Here is an 18604-nt window from a genome sequence, read left to right on the forward strand (position 1 = left end):
GGATGTTTATTGAACTCACACTCAGGGCCACACACTTGGCTCAGCCTGGGAAGATACAAAAATGGACAAGAAGTGGTACCTGTCTTCAGAGAGCTTCTAGCCTCATAGGTGAGATCAAATAGGCAGTCGACTATAATACAAACATATGTATAAGAAGTTCAATAGTTTGTAATATATCTCTCTGAAATATATGCTTGTATATCCAAAAAAGGTTTGATTCTAACCAATGAAGGAGAGGGACAGAGGGGCATCAGTGAAAGTAATATTTTATGAAGAAAATGGAATTTTAACTGGTTATTGAGGTCTGAATGGGATTTAGAAATTTGTGGTTGGAAGAGAAGAGACCCCGCAGATGGGAAGTTTGAGCAAATACTTAGACTGGGAGATACAGAGGGTCTGAACAGTCCCAGGATGGTGGGTGAGGGTCGGAGTAGGGCCACAGAGGCTGACGCTAGACAGTTAGGCTGGCATATTTCTAAGAGCATTGATGACCAAACTTGGGAATTTGAACTATAAAGCAGGCGAGCCACTGAATTTTCCTGAACAGGTAAAGGACATTACTGAGCTGTGCTTTAGAAATATAAAGCTGGTTTCTGTGTATGGAATTGTTTATGTCAGGAGTTATCTAATTTATCTGATCCAAGTTTCATCAAGAAAATATTTTGTAATACCTTTATTTCCATGAAAATTAAATTTGTAGATAAAATAAGCTAGCCATATACCTACTTGAAAAAAATGACCTAGTTAATGTCCTAACTGGATCTATAAGAAACATAAATAGAAAATGATTGATAATCAAGTAAGTGTAAAATAAATCTTTAGGCACAACTACACCATAGGATGTAATGAAGTGTGGAAGCTTGTGTCTGTATATAGAATCTCCATGAATGTGATGGCTACGTTGCAGACTGATACAGGGCTGTAGAACTGGTGACTCGACTACGTTGAGCTTTACTATTGGTCGTGAGATCTTTCAAACTAGTAAACAATCCTTGGTGAGGATCTGAACAAATCAAAGCACAGTCTTCCCTTAGCTGACAGGTAGTTGCATTCCTGAAGGATTAGTGAATATTAAAACCTTGCAAAGATATTTTGTGTTGATGCATCAAACGGAGTACAGTTTAGGCTTAGATATAAAAAAAATCACTCACCTAAATGTGAGGCAGGTATTCGACAATGGTAACAATATCATGTGCATTGCTGAGTGTCTAGCCTCCCCGGCCCCCGTGCACTGAGTGGCTGGCATGTCTCTGAAATTACAGTGACAACCAACCTCCCGTTAGGAGTCTACCCTGCCCCTGTAAGAAGCACAGGTTTAGGGACAGGCTGGAGGCAGAGAGCTAAGATTTAAGTAAAATAGTAGAAAAAAGAAACAAGGGGAGCCTTCGTGGAGCCCAGAAAGGAGAAAAAAGGTAGGAGACACACCTACCCAAGGGAGATAAGCGGTATCAGCTGTGAGGTTTCAAGCTCTGTACAAATATTGCTGCTTTTAGAGTTGTATGTCATTATGTTCACTTCCTTCCAGAAAGGGAATCTGAAGCCCTGAAAAAATGCAATGACTCTTCCAAAGACATAGAACAGGTCAGAAATTGCATTAGACACCAAATGCCTGTGACCTACATTTTCACTATAATTACTGATGCAGGGGAGCTTCTACTCAGCGTGGAGAATTGTAAGCAGAGAACTAGAGCAGAGTCAATACAAAGATGGAAACAACTTCTGGAAATTGTCAAATTCCAAGCGCTCTACTTAGCACCTCACTATTCTATGGATTGCCTGGAAAACTCCACGATTCCAAAGATCAGGATTCTCCAATCCATCCACTTCGGTGTGTGCTTAGGTCTCTACATATTCATCAGCAACATTTGAGACAAAGGAAAGAGATAATTACAAGGAGAGGTTTTTCGAGATATTAAAGTTTAACAGGATTCTTGACATTTGTATCCTGTCAATTTCCATGTAATTATGCTCAATTCCCAGAATTCAGAGTCAGTTGTACCTGTTAATGCTTAAAGATGATATCCTTGGAAAATAATTTATAAGACCGTTTTTCAAAATTTTCAGGTTCAAACCAAGTACCCTGGCGTATAGTCTGATTATTATTAATGTTATTCTTGGATGGAGTGATAGGAGGTCATAAGCTGGATGTTGGGATTAGAGTGGATTTTTTATGAGAGTGTGGTGAGCTAGCTTTCCCACGAGCAGAATGGTGTACTGAAGATATTTATATAACCTGATGTGTAAATGTCTCCTATTTTGGTTTGATAAATATCAGGAACATGGGAACAGTACTCCAGTTCCCTAGAACTCTACTGTGTCTTGGAAGAAAGAAAGGGGTCTGGTAGAGATACCTGTGTGCAGAGATGGGAAGTGGAAGTCGGGGGTCAGACGGGGAGGAAATAGCCAAGGGAGTGGAGGGTAAAAACAGAAGGCAGTCCATCTAATTCTCCCTCAAGGCTGAAGGGGGCTTTCCGCCTGCTCAGGGTTCCTTGTTCACACAAACTACACACACCTTTTCTTGCATCATTTCAAAAATACTCCTACCAAGTGTACACAACTGTTCTAGAACGGGCTGCCATAAGGTGTGCAGAGGGAAATATGAGCATAATTCCATTATCCCCAGCAAGGTGAACAATAAAATTACTTCGTACATCAGAATATGACATTAAAAAGGTCACCTCAGGTCATATGAATTCAGATGTCCTCCTTAGGTGTTTTGGACAGAGGCCCTTTTGCATGGGACTCATACTTCAAAGGTTAGAGATATACATCAGACACCCCTAACCTAATAAACCAGAATGGGTCTGTCACCCATTAATTTATCCAAGCCTTCCTTTATCCTATTTAGATATTATTTTTTGCCTGTATAACCTTTTATACAGACATGCTTATTTTTGCCCTTAAACTACCATCTTTCAATTTCTCAGAATTCTCCTTCTTTCTAGCTAGAGATTGGTTATCAAGTGTGTGTACACCCTATCCATACACTTTGTGAATACCAAATGTTCATCTTAATATTCATTCATTTGGAAGTCCCAGCCCTGCCAGAAAATAATTTTAATTTTTGAGCTTTCCCCAGCTGTACTTAAAGTCAACAAATATTTATCAAAAACCTATTATGTGCCAGGCATTGTGTGAGGCTTCCGGTGTATAAGAGACTATGAAAGAAGTTAAACTCTTACAAGTATTACGAATGTTAGACGTACCAATGCAGTGGGCATCTACCTAATTGAATGGAATAGTTATGTTCTTTATGAGGAAGTTAGAACTTGGAAGGATGAATAGAACTTCACCTGAAAAATGTGGGGACAGGATTCTTGACAGGAAGGCAGCCTGTGCAAAGGCCCCAAGCTGAAAAAGAGAAACCTTTGAGGGATTAAAATAATAATCAATTAAAATAAAAAGTGGCGGGCTTCCCTGGTGGCACAGTGGTTGGGAGTCCGCCTGCCGATGCAGGGGACACGGGTTCGTGCCCCGGTCCGGGAAGATCCCACATGCTGTGAAGCGCTGGGCCTGCGAGCCATGGCCGCTGGGCCTGCGTGTCCAGAGCCTGTGCTCCGCAACGGGAGAGGCCACAACAGTGAGAGGCCCACGTACTGCAAAAAAATAAAATAAAATAAAATAAAAAGTGGCATGGCTCGATAAAGGAAGAGGTAACAAGAGAAAAGGGTGAAAACAAACCAGGCCACATCATGAAGGCTCAGAAACCACATTAAGCATTTGGGGCTTTATTCAAATTCCTGTGTGGAACCACTAAAGACTGAATCAGGAAGGGAGTGACATGGTCAGGTTTTCAGGAAAACTTGATTTGAAAGTGGAGCTTGAAATAGACCTGGTAAAAGCAGATGGATGAAATCCCTGTAAGAGGGAGTCTCATGATTCCAAACAAGAAAATAAGAAGAGATGATGGCTCAGGCCAAGGTAAGGCCATGGGGGTTGGGAAAGGCGACTGGACGTGAAATGTTTTGGGTGAAGAACCCATGATATAAAGAAATGTAGAATCACAGGGGAGAGGGCCATGGGGGAGGGACAGAGGAGATGAGAAATGAGTCCTGATTCCTGACTCAGAAACTGGTCACATGAAGTTCCTGGATGCTTTGTGAGCTGTCATGATAAATACTATGTGTAACATTTGAAGAATTTATACACAGTAATTTTGAGTAGAAGGAATGTTTCTTTGTTTCTATGTTTCCAATATTCTTCTAACAGTTTACGTAAAATGTTAGGCCCAACACTTCTTTTTTGGCAAAAATTCCTGATCTCTGCCAACAATAATCTATATTATCGTACTCCAAAATGTGCTGTAAGGACCGTAGCTTGGGAGCTACTGGCCATGACTGTTTCCAACGTCATTTCCCTGGTTACCCATGTGGAGACTGTACCACACGCTAGGTACTTCTCTGGGTACTTTACAGCTGCCATCTCATCTAGCCTCACACAGCAAATGTTTGGGGTAGCCCATATTCCTATTTAATAGAGGAGAAAACTGAGGCTCTGAGAGGTAAGAAAGTTATCAAAGGTCAAGAAAATTATCAAAGGTCAAGTGATCAATTATCAAAATTATTAAAAGGTCAAGCTGGCCACTTGTGGAGCTTGGACTGAAAGTCAGAGCCATTAACCCTGCCATCCACACTCCTCTGTCTACTCCCTGTCACTGCTCCTATCCCACTGTCCAGCATCCAGCATCAAAAAGTACATTTTCCATGATCTTTCCTCAAATATGTTACATTGCATTTGCCCACTTCTCTGCACGCTCCCATAACTTTGTGGATTATTTATAGCTCATCCAGGTCAAATGAAGATTTAATTACTTAAGGGAACTTAATGTCTTCTTCAAACTTGGGAGAATCCTCTCTGAATTCCCTTTGGCAGATCATTGATAGAAATATTGCATTTGGTTTGTCCCAGCAACTCTCCCTTGGAGATTCTGGTACTAATATTTCTCCATATAGAAACATGTCAATCTATCCTGATTTGTGTCTTAGCTTTAAGCTAATTCTCTGCTTTTGAAAAAAAGTCTCCTCGTTACCCATTTTCTTTTTAAGGCATCTTTGGTCCTAAAACCTTGTGGACACTCCCGTGAAAGCTTAGGTGAATTATTTTCATATTTTGTCCATGTTCACATGTCCGCTCACAACACTTTCCCTGCTCTCCCTTCCCCAGATTCAGAGCCACCTGAGCCCCATCTAAGTCCACTTTGCCAGGCCACTCCCAAGTGGCTCTGACTGTCTCATCACCTGCAGCACCACTTGTAGCTTTCTGGTACCCTAGATGAAGAAAGTGTACACACAAGGTTCAGGGAAATCATTCCTTTCTAGGAGGGAAAGCCCACATCAACTCCCAGGTTGGTAGGGATGTGATGCTATTTCTGCAGCCTCCATTGCTTTGTCCAGAAAGACCCTGAACTCCCAAAGGCAAATGCACAACGAGGGACAGACATGGGAAAAGCCAGGGAGATGCATAAGCATGTAGAAATGTGTTCAGTCATTTCTTCAATTTATAAGATTCAATAAAGTAAAGAATAGAGATGCTTTGAATACAGAGGATTTGTTTTCCAACTGAAGACACTGTGAGGATTGTGTAGTGTCTTCTTTTTTTTTGATATTTATTTATTTATTTTGTTGTACCAGGTCTTAGTTGCAGCAGGTGGGCTCCTTAGTTGCAGCTCCAGGGCTCCTTTAGTTGCGGCATGCGGACTCATTAGTTGTGGCATGCAAACTCTTAGTTGCAGCATGCATGTGGGATCCAGTTCCCTGACCAGGGATCGAACCCAGGCCCCCTGCATTGGGAGTGTGAAGTCTTATCCACTGCGCCACCAGGGAAGTCCCTGTATAGTGTCTTTCATCTAACCTGATGGCGACAGAAGTTAAAAAAAAAAAAAAAAAGGAAGTGGGATGGTTTGTGTGTTAGAAATACAAAGAAACATGCGTTCTACAGGCAGTACACATGTAAAGCCTTCCACAAGCAAACAGTTGAGAATGAATTTGGTACTCTTAAAAATGTGTGGGATACCTTCCCATCTGCCCACCTGCCCCTCAGCTCTGCCCTATATTTCTCCTACCCAAATCCATCAAGGACTGCATCCCTCTCTCCATCACCACCCCTCTCCAGTCCCTGCGAGACAAACAGTGAACATTTATATGTCTAACTCAGGGACCTACACCTTTAGAAACCTCAGGGTGAGTTATTTTAGTCTCAACCAGCTCCTACTTCTTGAGAAAATTAACTTAGCTTGAACACTAATCCATCTGATGAGGTGTTTATCTTTAATCCACATGTTTCACAAGTAAACTGATTTGATGCACGCAATGAGTGTGTGTGTGTGTTATGTGCGTTGTTGTAGGAATGCTATGAATGTGTTAAAATCATAGCAAAATAACATCCCAGAATTTCAGCTGGGACCACATTTAAAATAAAAAATATTGATTGATTTCAGGGCTAGCAAAGATCAGTTCTACCCAATTACACTCTCACTGCCCCTTCTAAAGCTATTTCACAGCTTTTAGTCTTTTACATACAACTGCCATTATAAAATGTTCTTTGTGACACATAAAATTATATATACACACACACACACACATGTGCTCACGCACACACACACAGAATTTGCTATATATCTTAAGTGGCTTCTCTTAAGAAACTCAGGAGAGACAGACAAAAACACAGCAGAATGAGTCTAAAATATGAAGTCTAAAAGAAAAAATAATCACTAACAGAAAGGAAAGAGAATGAGAGGGAATTTCAAACTAGAATGAAGAGGTTGGAGAGAGAGACACACAGAGATAGAACACACAGTAAAGTCCTTACTGAAGAGGTGGGGAAAACAGGCCCCCAGAAAGTCCAAAGACACAGAATATAAAACTTACTAGTCTAGTTGACCTCTAAAGCCCTTTCAACCACGACATTCTAATCATCTAGTCTTAAATGGATGGCTGAAATATCCTCTTTATGGCTGGATGCCTAGCACAGACTATGATCTAGACAGCCATGTCCCGGCTTGGCTTTAGGGGAAGAGTCCCAAAAGGGCAATTAATTTAGATTTAATGGGACAGTTACTGTAAGTTTAAATAAATGCCAGTTAAATATTAACAGCCTATTTATTGAAGATTAACATTGCTGGTTGCATTGTGGGATTTTCTTTTCCTTAAAGAAACCCTTTATCAGAAGACTTTTAATCATCATGGCTCTTCCATCGCCTGCCTTAGGTCCAGTGTGGCTCATTAATTACTTTGTGCCACAGTTTTCCGAGTTTTGAAGTGGACACCTTGGCGAATGGGAACAGTGGAAGGAGAGGGTGCGGAGGGCTATTTCTCTATGGGAGGAACCAATAAGCAGATGTGAAAATACAGTGCTTTTGAGAAGAGTGTTGAGAAGCATTAAAACCATAGACTGAGAGTTGGAAGAGGACTAGGAGGTCATTTAATCCAAACTCCTCACTTAGAAGGAAAGGGGAAGTGATTTGGGGAACTCCATGCATCCAATAAGTGACAGATTGGGGGCCCAATGCAGTACCCTTGACCCCAGCCCTCTACAGGCTGTCATCTTACTGTCGAACAGTTTTCAAAAGTGCATTAGCTCATTTGGATGTATTAGACACTAGATCTTCTCAAATGTCCACATACCATGGAGATGTTGGTTCTTCTGAAAACAAAGAAGCTAAAAAATCAAAAACAAACAAAAAAAAAAGCAAGTGACTTATTTAATGATGGCCTGAGTTAAGACTCGGATCCAGAGACTCTGGTTTATAAAATGATATTTACAAAATGCCACCTCCAATAAGAAGTACAACTGAACCCATAAGTTTTTGAGCAAATTCCTGTCTCATTAAGCTTTACCTCTTCTGCTGTTGCTCCTGGCTGGGGAGAAAATTCAGAAAATTCAGAGAAAAGGTTAAAGAGGGACATGAGTAAAAGGCGATTGATTAAGGAGAAAGGCATGGGGCTGGGCTGCGGAGGAAAGCCGAGTTCCTCTAATGGTACATTTGGGGTTTAAGCTCCAAGTTTGGGGTGGCCGGTTACCATCCAGGGGCTCTTTCTCTGTGAGAAGCCACTACTGACTCTGGTTGGACTGCATCTTGCAAACCTTGGAATTGGAGTCTGGCTGATCCTGTAGCACAGCCCTGGGATGCTCAAGGGTAGAAACTGGGAGCAATAAGCTCAGCAATGCATGTTAGTATCCAGTGACTAGTGTAAATCTGGACCTGGGGATGGGTAGGGGGGCTTTGGGCTCCACCACCAGGCCCACGGGAGCAAAGACGGGCCCAAGTTCCATGAAGGTGGTCAGAGGCGCTGCTCATTTACTGCTGAGATGCAGGCGTCTTGTCTTTTTCTCAGGTTGTTTGGCTACTTTTCAGGTGTATGTGGGAGCATGGCAGACAAAAGTTCCCAGGCTGCCACACAAAGAGGAAGCCTCATCCTCTTTCTCTCAGGCTGTTTCCCACAGGCCTGGATCCTGTGTGCTTTTCAAGACACTGGGGTGGGAACTGGAGGGTCACCTTCTTCCTGCCCTGGTTGGAAGGCTAAGCTACTTCCCTTTCTGACCACATCTCAGCGTGATATTTCTGTTCTGTCCCTGGGATGAAACCCCTCAGGATGTGCACAGGGATGGTGTTCACAGGTCTGGCACTTAGAGGGCTGCTCTTGGGTTCTCGGGACAAATATCACACCTAGACCCCTTCCGAAGGAGGGAAGCACATGCACTGGCCTCCGTGCAGTCCCCATGCAGAAGCCCAGCAGCTGCCAGGCCCTGTGCTCACCTCTGTCCACCAAGAGTCTCATAGCATCCTCACACCACCCTCTGTGCTACGTACCATTCTTATCACTATTTCACAAACAAGGTTATTGCCCCAAGGTCACACAGCTAGTGATGGAGGAGATGATGTCTGACTTCTGGTCTGTCTGAGTCCAAAGCCCCTGGTCATTCTTAATTGACAAATATGCACTGAATGGATCAATGAATGCATGAACACAGGATGAGGAAGCAGTTAGAGCTTTCCAATCAGAGCACTTCAGACATCCCCACTCTTAGTTTAACAGAGCACAGTCTGTGAATATAAAAGGCAGCTTCGTCCCAGGCTCCTTGCCGTCCCCGGTTGTATACATTCCATCCTGTCTGCAACTAGATTCCCGCCCACACCATCTGCCCGGTCAACTCCTTCTCACCATTAAGTTCCAGTTTAGAGTCATTTCCTTGGGGAAGCATCTCCTGACTGTCCTGATTCCAAGAGAAACTTCTATCATGTATGTTCTTCCAGTTCCTCACGGTGTTTGTCAGCATCGTATCTACAGTTTTGTAAAGTTCTTGCTTTAATATCTGTCTCCCCTGCCAGTGTCCTTAATGAGGGTTAGATGCACAGTGGTTTTTGTTTTTTGTCTCTCTTGCACACCACTGGAATCCACCACCTAGCACATAGCTGGCATATAGTGTGCACTGAAAACTTGTTTGTTGAGTAGATGAATTTCTTCTCTACATTTTTAAATCCTTGAGAATATCCCGCCGCCCCTCCCCCCATGCCTCTTTTTTTTGTGTGTGGTACGCGGGCCTCTCACTGTTGTGGCCTCTCCCGTTGCGGAGCACAGGCTCCGGACGCGCAGGCTCAGCAGCCATGGCTCACGGGCCCAGCCGCTCCACAGCATGTGGGATCTTCCCGGACCGGGGCACGAACCCGTGTCCCCTGCATTAGCAGGCGGACTCTCAACCACTGTGCCACCAGGGAAGCCCCCCACCCCACCCCATGCCTCTTTAAATGAATCTTAGGAAACCATGGTCAGTGCCTGGAAATCAACTGTTCCCAACGGGGGAGGCACATCCCAGCTTGTTGTTCTTGGTGACAAGAACGTTCTTAGGGGCTTCCAGGGAGCGCTGGGTTGAGTCCATTACAACTTCAACTTTCCTGGATGTAAATGCAAATAGAACCATTGACAACCCCAATAGCACTAGACTGTAAGCGAATTGAGGGCAGGGCAGTGTCTTTCATCTTTGTATCTCTAACTTCCAACAGTTCCTGGCTCACAGGAGGCACTCAAAGTCTGCTTGTCCAAGTTTACTGGCTGACATTGAATTCAGTTGAATACTTGGACGCCCAGAGGCATCAGTACTGGGCAGTAATATTACCATTTCTGTGTTAATATAACCACTTCTGCGGTTCTCTCTCTTGCCACAGATGTAGCAGCCAAAGGAGATATTTTGTCATTTGGTTCTTAAGCAGTGTCCTTACCTACCAGGTACAGTGGAGAGAACACAGGAGCAGGGACCATCAGCCCCGAGTTCTAGTCCTGATTTACGAGTTGTTAACTTTATTCCTATGATAATGGATCCTCTCTCCTGGGTTCACTCCTCCCACTTATGAAATGGGTGGGTTATACATCTTTCAATGTCCCCTCTGACCATATCATTCTGTGATTCTGGGAATCCAGGGTCTTATTATGACCCCAAACCTAGATATGGAGAGATGCTTCTCTAAAGACCCCTGGCTCTTGTGACGCTCCCCTTTGGGTTTCTGGCCTTTGCTTTGACGGTACTTTGACTTTGCTCAATTGTTCTGCTTTTCTTTACTTTTTTGTCTACCTGCCAACTTTTCTGCTGATCACCCCTCCTCTTTATGTACCTTTCAAAGTCCATGGGCAGCCTCACCTTTGCCTTTTCTTCCCGTGCTCCTTCTCAATTCTCTCTATTCCTGACCTCTTTCTTCTCTCTGGACGCTTCTTCCTCATCTGCAAGTTGCTCTTTGGCCCTCCCTGCTGAAATCCTAACACACCAGACTCTAGCCCAGATGAACAATGAGTTTATTTTGACCCTATATTCACATAGGAGGAAAGAACAGCATGTACTTTTCCAGAGTCCAGCCCTTCCCGACTCCCCTAGAGCCGTCTCTTGAGACAGACGGACCCACCTTTTCTGATTAAAACTTGAGAGGTCTATGGGGTGCCATGCCACTCTAACTGCCCTGTGCGCCACATCTTCTCGCCTGTGCTCCTATTTGGAATCTCCACCAGGAGAGGGGGGCCTTTCACCTTTTTAGAGAAGGAGAAGCAGCACTGGCATGTCTCAGGCTAGAGCTCTTCTTTCGGTCTCTTGTGTGTGTAGAATATTCACTGCTCTTTAGCCAACCCCAGCTTGCTGTAGGTAACGCAGAGAAACACAAAAACAACAGCTGAAACAATTTCCCTTTCATTGGCAATTCTTCCCTTTTCCAGCCCTGCTTTAGTGAGGAGGTGTTGCTGCCGCCCGGAGTCTCTGTCTAGCCCTGCGTCCTCACCTACCTGCCAGCCCTCCAGAGTCTACCCAGCAAGCTCCTCACCCCGTCCTTTGCAGTCCCAGGATTATTAAAGGGAATGTGATTGTTTTCCTTGGCTCAGGCAGTGTGTGTGTGTGTGTGTGTGTGTCTGTGTGTGTGCATGCCTGCGAGCTTGAAAGGCATTGTCCTATAGATATTTTTATAACCTGCAGCAATTACAGCTGCCAGCGTGGAGACAAGCTATGACAAGTTGATTTATGTGTACACTATATGTGTATGCAGGAGGGAACGGAGGAGGGAGAGGAAGACAGCAGGGGGGTGGGGGGGGAGAAAGTGGAGGTGGGCGCTCGTTAGGAATCTGCTTTCCAGGAGGTAGAAAGGAAGTTATTTCTATAAAGAACACAAATAATGAAATTGCTCTGACTGTCATTCCATTTTCATTAACTCGGATAGGCTGGGAAAAACAAAATAAATCCAGCAGTTTTTATGAAGCAAGAGACAGGATATAAGATAAGCCACTAAGTGTTGGTTATATTTAGGGATTAGGGGATGAGAAGGGAGTTGACATATGATTTTGATCTTCGTCTAGTCAAACCACTTCAATCAGCAGTTTCAATAAAGTGGATCCTGCCTTGTTAATTGTGCGGGCATCTCTGACCTCTCACCACTTTCTAAACTTCCATTTTTGAATAAAGTTTGGATCCCTGGGTCCACAAAGCAGCTGTGAGGTTACCAGTGGCTTTTCTTTGTCCAGCCTGAGCGTTACCTGATCTCTGCTGGGTTTTCTGCCGGCCGGTTGGCAGGCTGCAGCTCACCACTCTCCCTTCCCCCGCCAGAGACAAAGATGGTGTGAGTGTCTTAGATCAACCGCATGCAGACTGGTATAAACTGAACATCTTACAGAGCCTGTAAGAAGAGTTATTTTTTCTGCCCAGCTATAATAATGAAGCAGTGGCAGGCAAAATGTATTAATAAAGCATCTTCCACCTTAAATGGATTTCGAAGTATTTTACTGTAGAGTTAATCATGTATGTAGGCCCCTCGGGAAGGCCTGTTGTTGTCATTACCCACATTCCTAGATGCAAAAACTAATGCTCATTTGTACCTACCTGGGAATTAGATGCAAGAGCCAGGGTGAGAATTTATCATGAAAGGAATCACCCCTGCCATTCTCAAGCCTGGAGGGAAATGACTCCAAAGCCCAGAATGAGCCCCCCTTCCTTCTCCACTGCTGGTGTTTGTTTCCATTTGAGGTGGTGGGACCTGTTTACAAAGAGGAGTTTTGGAGGGGAGCAGGAGCGGTGCTTAAAACGGATGTGGATGATTACAGGTAACTCCTTGGCCTCTGCATAAGGAGAACCCCAGATTCAGCAGACTGAGGTCAGCAGTCATGACCTCACGCCTGACGTCTGCTCATATAACATCTTAACTTGGTGAAATCATGCAACTTCCTACTTCCACAATTCCCACTGCAAAGTGAAGGTAAAGGAGGGACTTGTCAGAACGGATTGGCACTAAAATAGGTTAATTCTCCTCCTATTCTTTCAAAAGCATAAACAAAACCTCCTGCGCCCTGAAGGCATCATTTTTGTTTTTCTTGATAGTAAAGTCATTCTTTGTGGTCATAAGTTGACAATTGATTTTTTTTTTTTTTTTTTTTGGTCCTCACTGGACAAAAGTAGCGATGGATTTCCCTGAGAATTTAATATTGGAAAAGTCAACAGAGGAGACGAGGGGAAAATGGGTGAAATGATGGATTAATTGAGATCTTCAGTGTGAGTTGCTTGACTTTACATTGTTGTACACTCTCGGGTCACCTGTTAAAAGAGGAAGCCATGCCTCCTCAGTCTTTCTTTGTTACCTTTCTTTGCTTCCACATCTGCACACCCACATCCGTCCCTACCAATCCAGGGCAGTTGGAGTGACCAGGGTATGATGAGTGAGATGCCTGTGCATCACTCACCCGCGTTTGATCTACACGTAAGTGGGGTGACCAGTTGAAAGATGCATGCACTCTTATGGCGCCAGGACCCTTATGGTTGCAGCGATTCAGTTAGGATGATTCCGTCTCTTTGGTGGTGGCTGGATGGCTTTTGGGAAGAACATTGGTTGTTGTTGTTGTTATTTAACAGTTGTTTTAAAAAAAGAGCTTCCTGGTTGGATTTGAGACGGAGTCTAGGGGGAAAACAGAACCACGGCTGCTTCCTCTCTGTCCCCAGGGAGAATCTGGGTCAGTGCAGGGAGCTCAGACAGGAGTCCCTGAGCAGAGAACATGTTGGTGTTAGCACGTGGGGTGGGCTGTGCCGCTCTGGGTTTCCCCCTTCTCTCAGGAGGCAAGCCCAGGCTGGAAGGAACTGCGTCCCATCAGAGCTGAAGTGAGAGGAAACATGCAGATGTAGGCACAGAGGGACCCACAGCAGCCGGAGAGGAGAAGTGACAGCAACTGAGGCCAATGCAGTTCTTCCCTGGGTTTCAAGAATTTGAAAAACACACCTCTTAAGATGAAATCAGCTCTGCAGGAGTGTGAAGCCCAGGACACTTGGGAATCCTCTGTATCAATAAAGCCAGGGGCTCACACTCATTCATCTGAGTGAGCACTTTGCAGGGCTAGCATCTTTTAATGTCGACAAAACAAGATTAAAGAATGTAAGTCAGTGTCTGAACTTGACCAAAATTTTGATGCGGTTTTGCCAGTTTCGCACACTAAGAGGCGTCTGTGATTTTGCATTTGTTTTATATATGGAAGATCTCTATTTAGAATGGTGTTTGAAGTAGCTTTTGGGGGGTGGCGGTGGGGTGGGCGTTGCCTGTTGAATAAATATGAGATGATTCTAAAACGTCCTCCCAACACTTTAAATTTACTCTAAATGCTAATGAATTAATCTGATAATTTTAAAGGTGCACGCGTGCATGCTGCAGAGTTTTCTTTTCCTAGTTAATTAGTTTGTGACCCTTATTAAGATGTCTTGGGCTTATTGAGGCTGTGTAGTAACTTTGCATTTCTTCTTAATTTGGAAGTGACAGCTCTTCAAGGGGGGAAGTGGTTAAACTCCTCGCCTGGGCTCCTGCGGCCCCGGCGCGGCGCGGCGTGGGTTAAGGTGGGCGCCTGCGCCCCGCGCCCGCCGCCCGCCGGGATGCGCGCGGTCCGCCAGCTCGCTCGGCGCCTGTACGGCGGAGAGCTGCGGTCAGTGATGGAGCTGCTGCCATGACAACCCCGGCGGTCTGGGCCCGCGCGCGTCGGGGCTGCTCCCGGGAGGCCCGCGGCGCGGAGGCCGGGGGCGGCCGCTGAGCGGGGCGTCCTCGCGGCTCCGGGGCCGGCAGCCCCTCGCCTTCCCCAGCTAGTGAGCGAGCGAGCGAGCGTCCGCCGCCGTGCGCTCCCGCCTCGGACGCCGCCGCGGAGACCGCCCAGCCGAGACCGGCCGCATCGCGGCGGCTGCAGCGCGCATTTGGGCTCGGACGAAGTTGACCGAGGCGGCTGCTGCAGCATCCCCGGTCCGGATCGCGCGAAGCCCGGCGTAGCCTCTCCTCCTGGCTCACCCCTGCGCCTCCTGCGTGTTCCACTTTCTGGCTCTGCTATTGTTACAGACTGTTTCCTGCTGGCCAGCCTGCCTCTGAAACTTACAAAGAAAGTGTTGGATTTGCCCTTGTTGGAACTGAGGAATTCAGACCATCTCTGTGTAGCCGGATCTAACCCACTCCCTGTCCCCTTTTGGTACCAAAGTGCTTACTCCTCTCCAAAGTGCCATGCCTGAGCTGTTAACGGGAGGAAGGGGCTCCTGAGACGCGCCCGCACCTTTGCACCTGTCTTTGCTCTTCGCCTCTCTCCGCCACCTTCCCGGCCGAAGCAGCACCGAGGGAGCCCCCTTTGGATGTTCTCCGTGGAAACCGCTTCTCCGAGGCTGGAGCGCTGAGGCTGGTTTTGGGGAGGAACACTAGACTTGGAGGAGTCTGCGCGCTTTTCTCCTGCCCGCGCCTCCGGGTCCCCGTGCTCGCTCCCCCGCCTCACCCCACCCCACCCACTTCCTGTGCGCGCCCAGGGGGCGTGTGCCGAGCGGCTGCCGGAGTTCTGGGAAGTTGTGGCCGTCGAGGATGGGGGTCTGTGGGTACCTGTTCCTGCCCTGGAAGTGCCTCGTGGTCGTGTCTCTCAGGCTGCTGTTCCTTGTACCCACAGGAGTGCCCGTGCGCAGCGGAGATGCCACCTTCCCCAAAGCGATGGACAACGTGACGGTCCGGCAGGGGGAGAGCGCCACCCTCAGGTAGGGAGCCGCCATTCTTCTCTGAATCGACAGTGATTTGTGTAGGGGATGGGGTGAGAGGGGTAGGGGTGCAGGTGTGTTTTCTGCAGCTGCTGGCAGGGAGGTCGCTGCTTCCCTGGGCTGCACAATTCATGGCTGAGCTGCGTGCTCTGCCCCGGAAAGGTGGTGGTCATAGGGAAACGCTCAGAGGTTCCAGAGATGAGCTGTTTCCCCCAAACTGGCCTCCTAGGCTCAGGACTTGGTAAGCAGGACGGGAGGCTGGGCCAGGGGGTCTCTGAGATGGAGGCCAGTGGCCTGAGCACTGTCTGTCCCTGAAACCGGTGGCCGTGGTGACTGGGGGCCTGGCTGGGGCTCGGCGTGAACAGTCTTCTCTGGCGTTAACGAGTCCCAAAGGCCGGGTCTGGCTTTCTGTGAATGCCATCACTCTCTCTGCCTGTGCCGTGGGGTGTTGCCAGCCCCGCTCCCGTACTCTGGCAGAGCTGCTGTTTTGTACTGGGTCTGACTGCGTCTGAGCTTTCCTGGGGTGTCTTCATGCCATGAGCTGGTAGCCAGAGGGACATGCTTTCTCTGTCTGAACATGGCTTTCTGAGATTGAAGCCATGGAGATGAGTCTGATTTGTCTGTGGAAAAGATCGTTTACTTTGGTTAACTGTGCTGTCCACTAAAGCAATATGTTCAAAACTCATCTCCCAAATGGAAATTGGGTCTCAGTGTTGGCTTGGGTCCTGCTTGACGTCTGGGGTTAAGGCTGACAGGAATTGGAGAAGGAAAAGAAGAATCTTGACTATGTTTTGAGTAAGGTAGGACAAATCTGTCTCCCTTTTCCCCTGGCCTCCTGAAATGCTAACTCAATTTCCAGAGTCTACAAACCATACCACTCACAGAAGGACAACACAGAATTAGTGATTGCAATGGGAGATCTTTACTCTCTGGAATTTTATGAGAGTCAGCAGGAGGTAGAAGTTAAGAAGATCCATGGGAAGAATGTATGCGTGCTTAACTAAAGTTTTCCAGACTGGGCCATTGAGCTGACTGTAAGGCAGGATGGCAGTATTCCCATCCCTTGTACATGAAGATTCTTGGAGAGAGAACCTTGGTGTTGGTGCCCACTCTTTTACACCTTTTGTGACTGTTCTTCTAAGGTAGCTCTTCTAAGGTTTATGGATGGTGCATGTAAGGCAATACCCATGGGATAGAAAATGTTGCAAAAGGGACACTGGGTTACAGAGCTGACTTGTCAGGACACTGCCAAAGGAAGCGTGTGATTTAAGGGCCTGTCATAGTCTGCAAGCACCCATGCGCCTTTGTCTTTGGCGAGCTAACGCTCATGCCCCCAGGGTACTCACTGGTTCTGGAAACCCACCTCGTCCACTGAGCCCTGAGTTAGGGACTATTTTGAGCAAAGGTTGGATGTCTAACTGCCTCACACCTCACACCTGAAATAACTGTATCTGCTTTATAAAGGATTTCATGGAAACTTTAAATATGCCCTGATTTCAGACTACTTAGAAAGAAAAACAAAAACAAACCTCTAAAACAATGTAGTCGATGGCATTTAGTGTCCTCTGGATGCCCCCTTTTCCCTAACCCTTGGCTGCAAGATATAGCCCTCAAGAAACAAGATGGAGACAGTCTCATACTGAGAACATTTTAGAAACGATGGGAAGGTACTTTCAAGGAGAAGGAGGAAGGCAGTCAGCTCTGTAGAGATTTGGGGATAAAGAAGTAGCCAAGGGGCCTTGACAGACGTAGCTGCCATATCATAGTAATAATGAGGGGATTTGGGCAGGGAGGGATCTGGTCTTCAGAGGGCAGTCCCCAGGCTCTTGAGAATGAGGACTCTGCTGGATTTGTCAGACGCTCAGCTGGGGCCTGGAGCAGCTCCTCTGAAAAATCGCGTTATCGTGTACTGGCTGGCTTCTCTTTCTTTGTCTTTGCTTCCATGCCTCTTCCTGACTCACTCCGGGCCCCTCTCCTTGTCTCGCATGCACTCACGTTTGTTTGCATTGTCACGTATGCTGTAGACTCACTGGGCTTGACTGGTTGTAGATGGAGGGCGTGGGATATGGTGGGGCTTTTTCAGCCCAGCCCTGGCATAAAAAGGCCCTCCTGGAACATCTCCTGACGTCCAGGGCCAGCCACTGAGGCTGACTGTCTTCCGGACAAGTAGGAGGAAGACCCTCCCAGTGGAGGGAGCCCTACAGGGCCAGGATTAGAGGAGGTGGGATCTGCGTGACACCAACCTGTTGGCCATGGGCCTAATTTAGGATGCGAGCGGGGCAGCAGGTGGACCGTGCAGATGGCGCTCAAGCCTCCACAGGATGGCCATCGTCCTCCTCAGGCCCCCCTGCACTAGACAAGGAGGGGCCCCAATGTTGGGCTGCACTTCTGTGGAGCGGAAGCCCTTAAACACAGGCTCTGCATTTTGTGATGCTGTGTGCAAAGAAGCAAGTAGGAATTTCTGAATGTGTTTTGTTTGCATAGAAATTGCTAAATTTGCACATAACCTGATTCCAGGTTGCAACAATCGAGTGGTTCAGGGCTCTGGGTTATTTCCCTTTTGCTTTTATTGTGTGTATGTGGGTCGTCTCTTCCTTCTTTTGTCTTCCCTCCCTCCCTCCCTCCCTTCCTTCCTTCTTTCCTCCCTCCCTCCCTCCCTTCCTTCCTTCCTCCCATCCTCACCTCTTTCTTTTTCGTTCAGCATGTGACCAAGCTACACAGACCACAGCCATCCCTGCTCTGCCCTGAGAACTACCCTCTCCCTGTCACCACAGGTGACCCTGAGATTCATACTTGTAGTTTTCTTCTCAACCTGCAGAGGACTTTTTTGCTCTAATTTCATTTTATTCTGCTTTGTTCTCACCAGTTTCATTTTTTGAGGATCTTTTGCAGTTCCCAAAGAACGAATGCTTCAGCAGCAGATTCTAATGTGAGGAAACTTTTTAGAATGTTTTATTTCCTCCAGTTAACACTAATGGTCCTTGTAGACATATTGGGAAACCTTTCACCTAATACGGCATCCACAGTCTGAATAGAATTACAGACAATTTGCAGTCTCCTGGTCTTACTGCCCTCCTGCCAGTAGTCTGTACGCATATTTTTTTAAAAAGGG

At 46.5% G+C, this 18604-nt stretch overlaps 1 protein-coding gene across 6 annotated transcripts in view; it reads left to right on the forward strand.

The window, feature by feature from the left end:
* Positions 1 to 14552: 14552 nt before the first annotated feature.
* Positions 14553 to 18604, forward strand: part of NTM (neurotrimin) — a 388042-nt gene continuing 383990 nt past the window's right edge. For 3 of the 6 annotated variants that reach the window (XR_009532976.1, XM_060103832.1, XM_060103834.1), the window contains exon 1: positions 14555 to 15492. Coding sequence is in view for 5 of the 6 variants with exons in the window: in XM_060103832.1 (XP_059959815.1) it covers positions 15326 to 15492 (167 nt within the window). In the remaining variant the exon portion in view is untranslated. Of the gene's footprint in view, positions 15493 to 18604 lie in introns of all 6 variants that reach the window. The other 3 variants (XM_060103830.1, XM_060103831.1, XM_060103833.1) reach the window with 2 other exon arrangements.

The sequence above is a fragment of the Mesoplodon densirostris genome, chromosome 7 (assembly GCF_025265405.1).
Source record: "Mesoplodon densirostris isolate mMesDen1 chromosome 7, mMesDen1 primary haplotype, whole genome shotgun sequence".
In the NCBI taxonomy this organism is placed as follows: domain Eukaryota; kingdom Metazoa; phylum Chordata; class Mammalia; order Artiodactyla; family Ziphiidae; genus Mesoplodon; species Mesoplodon densirostris.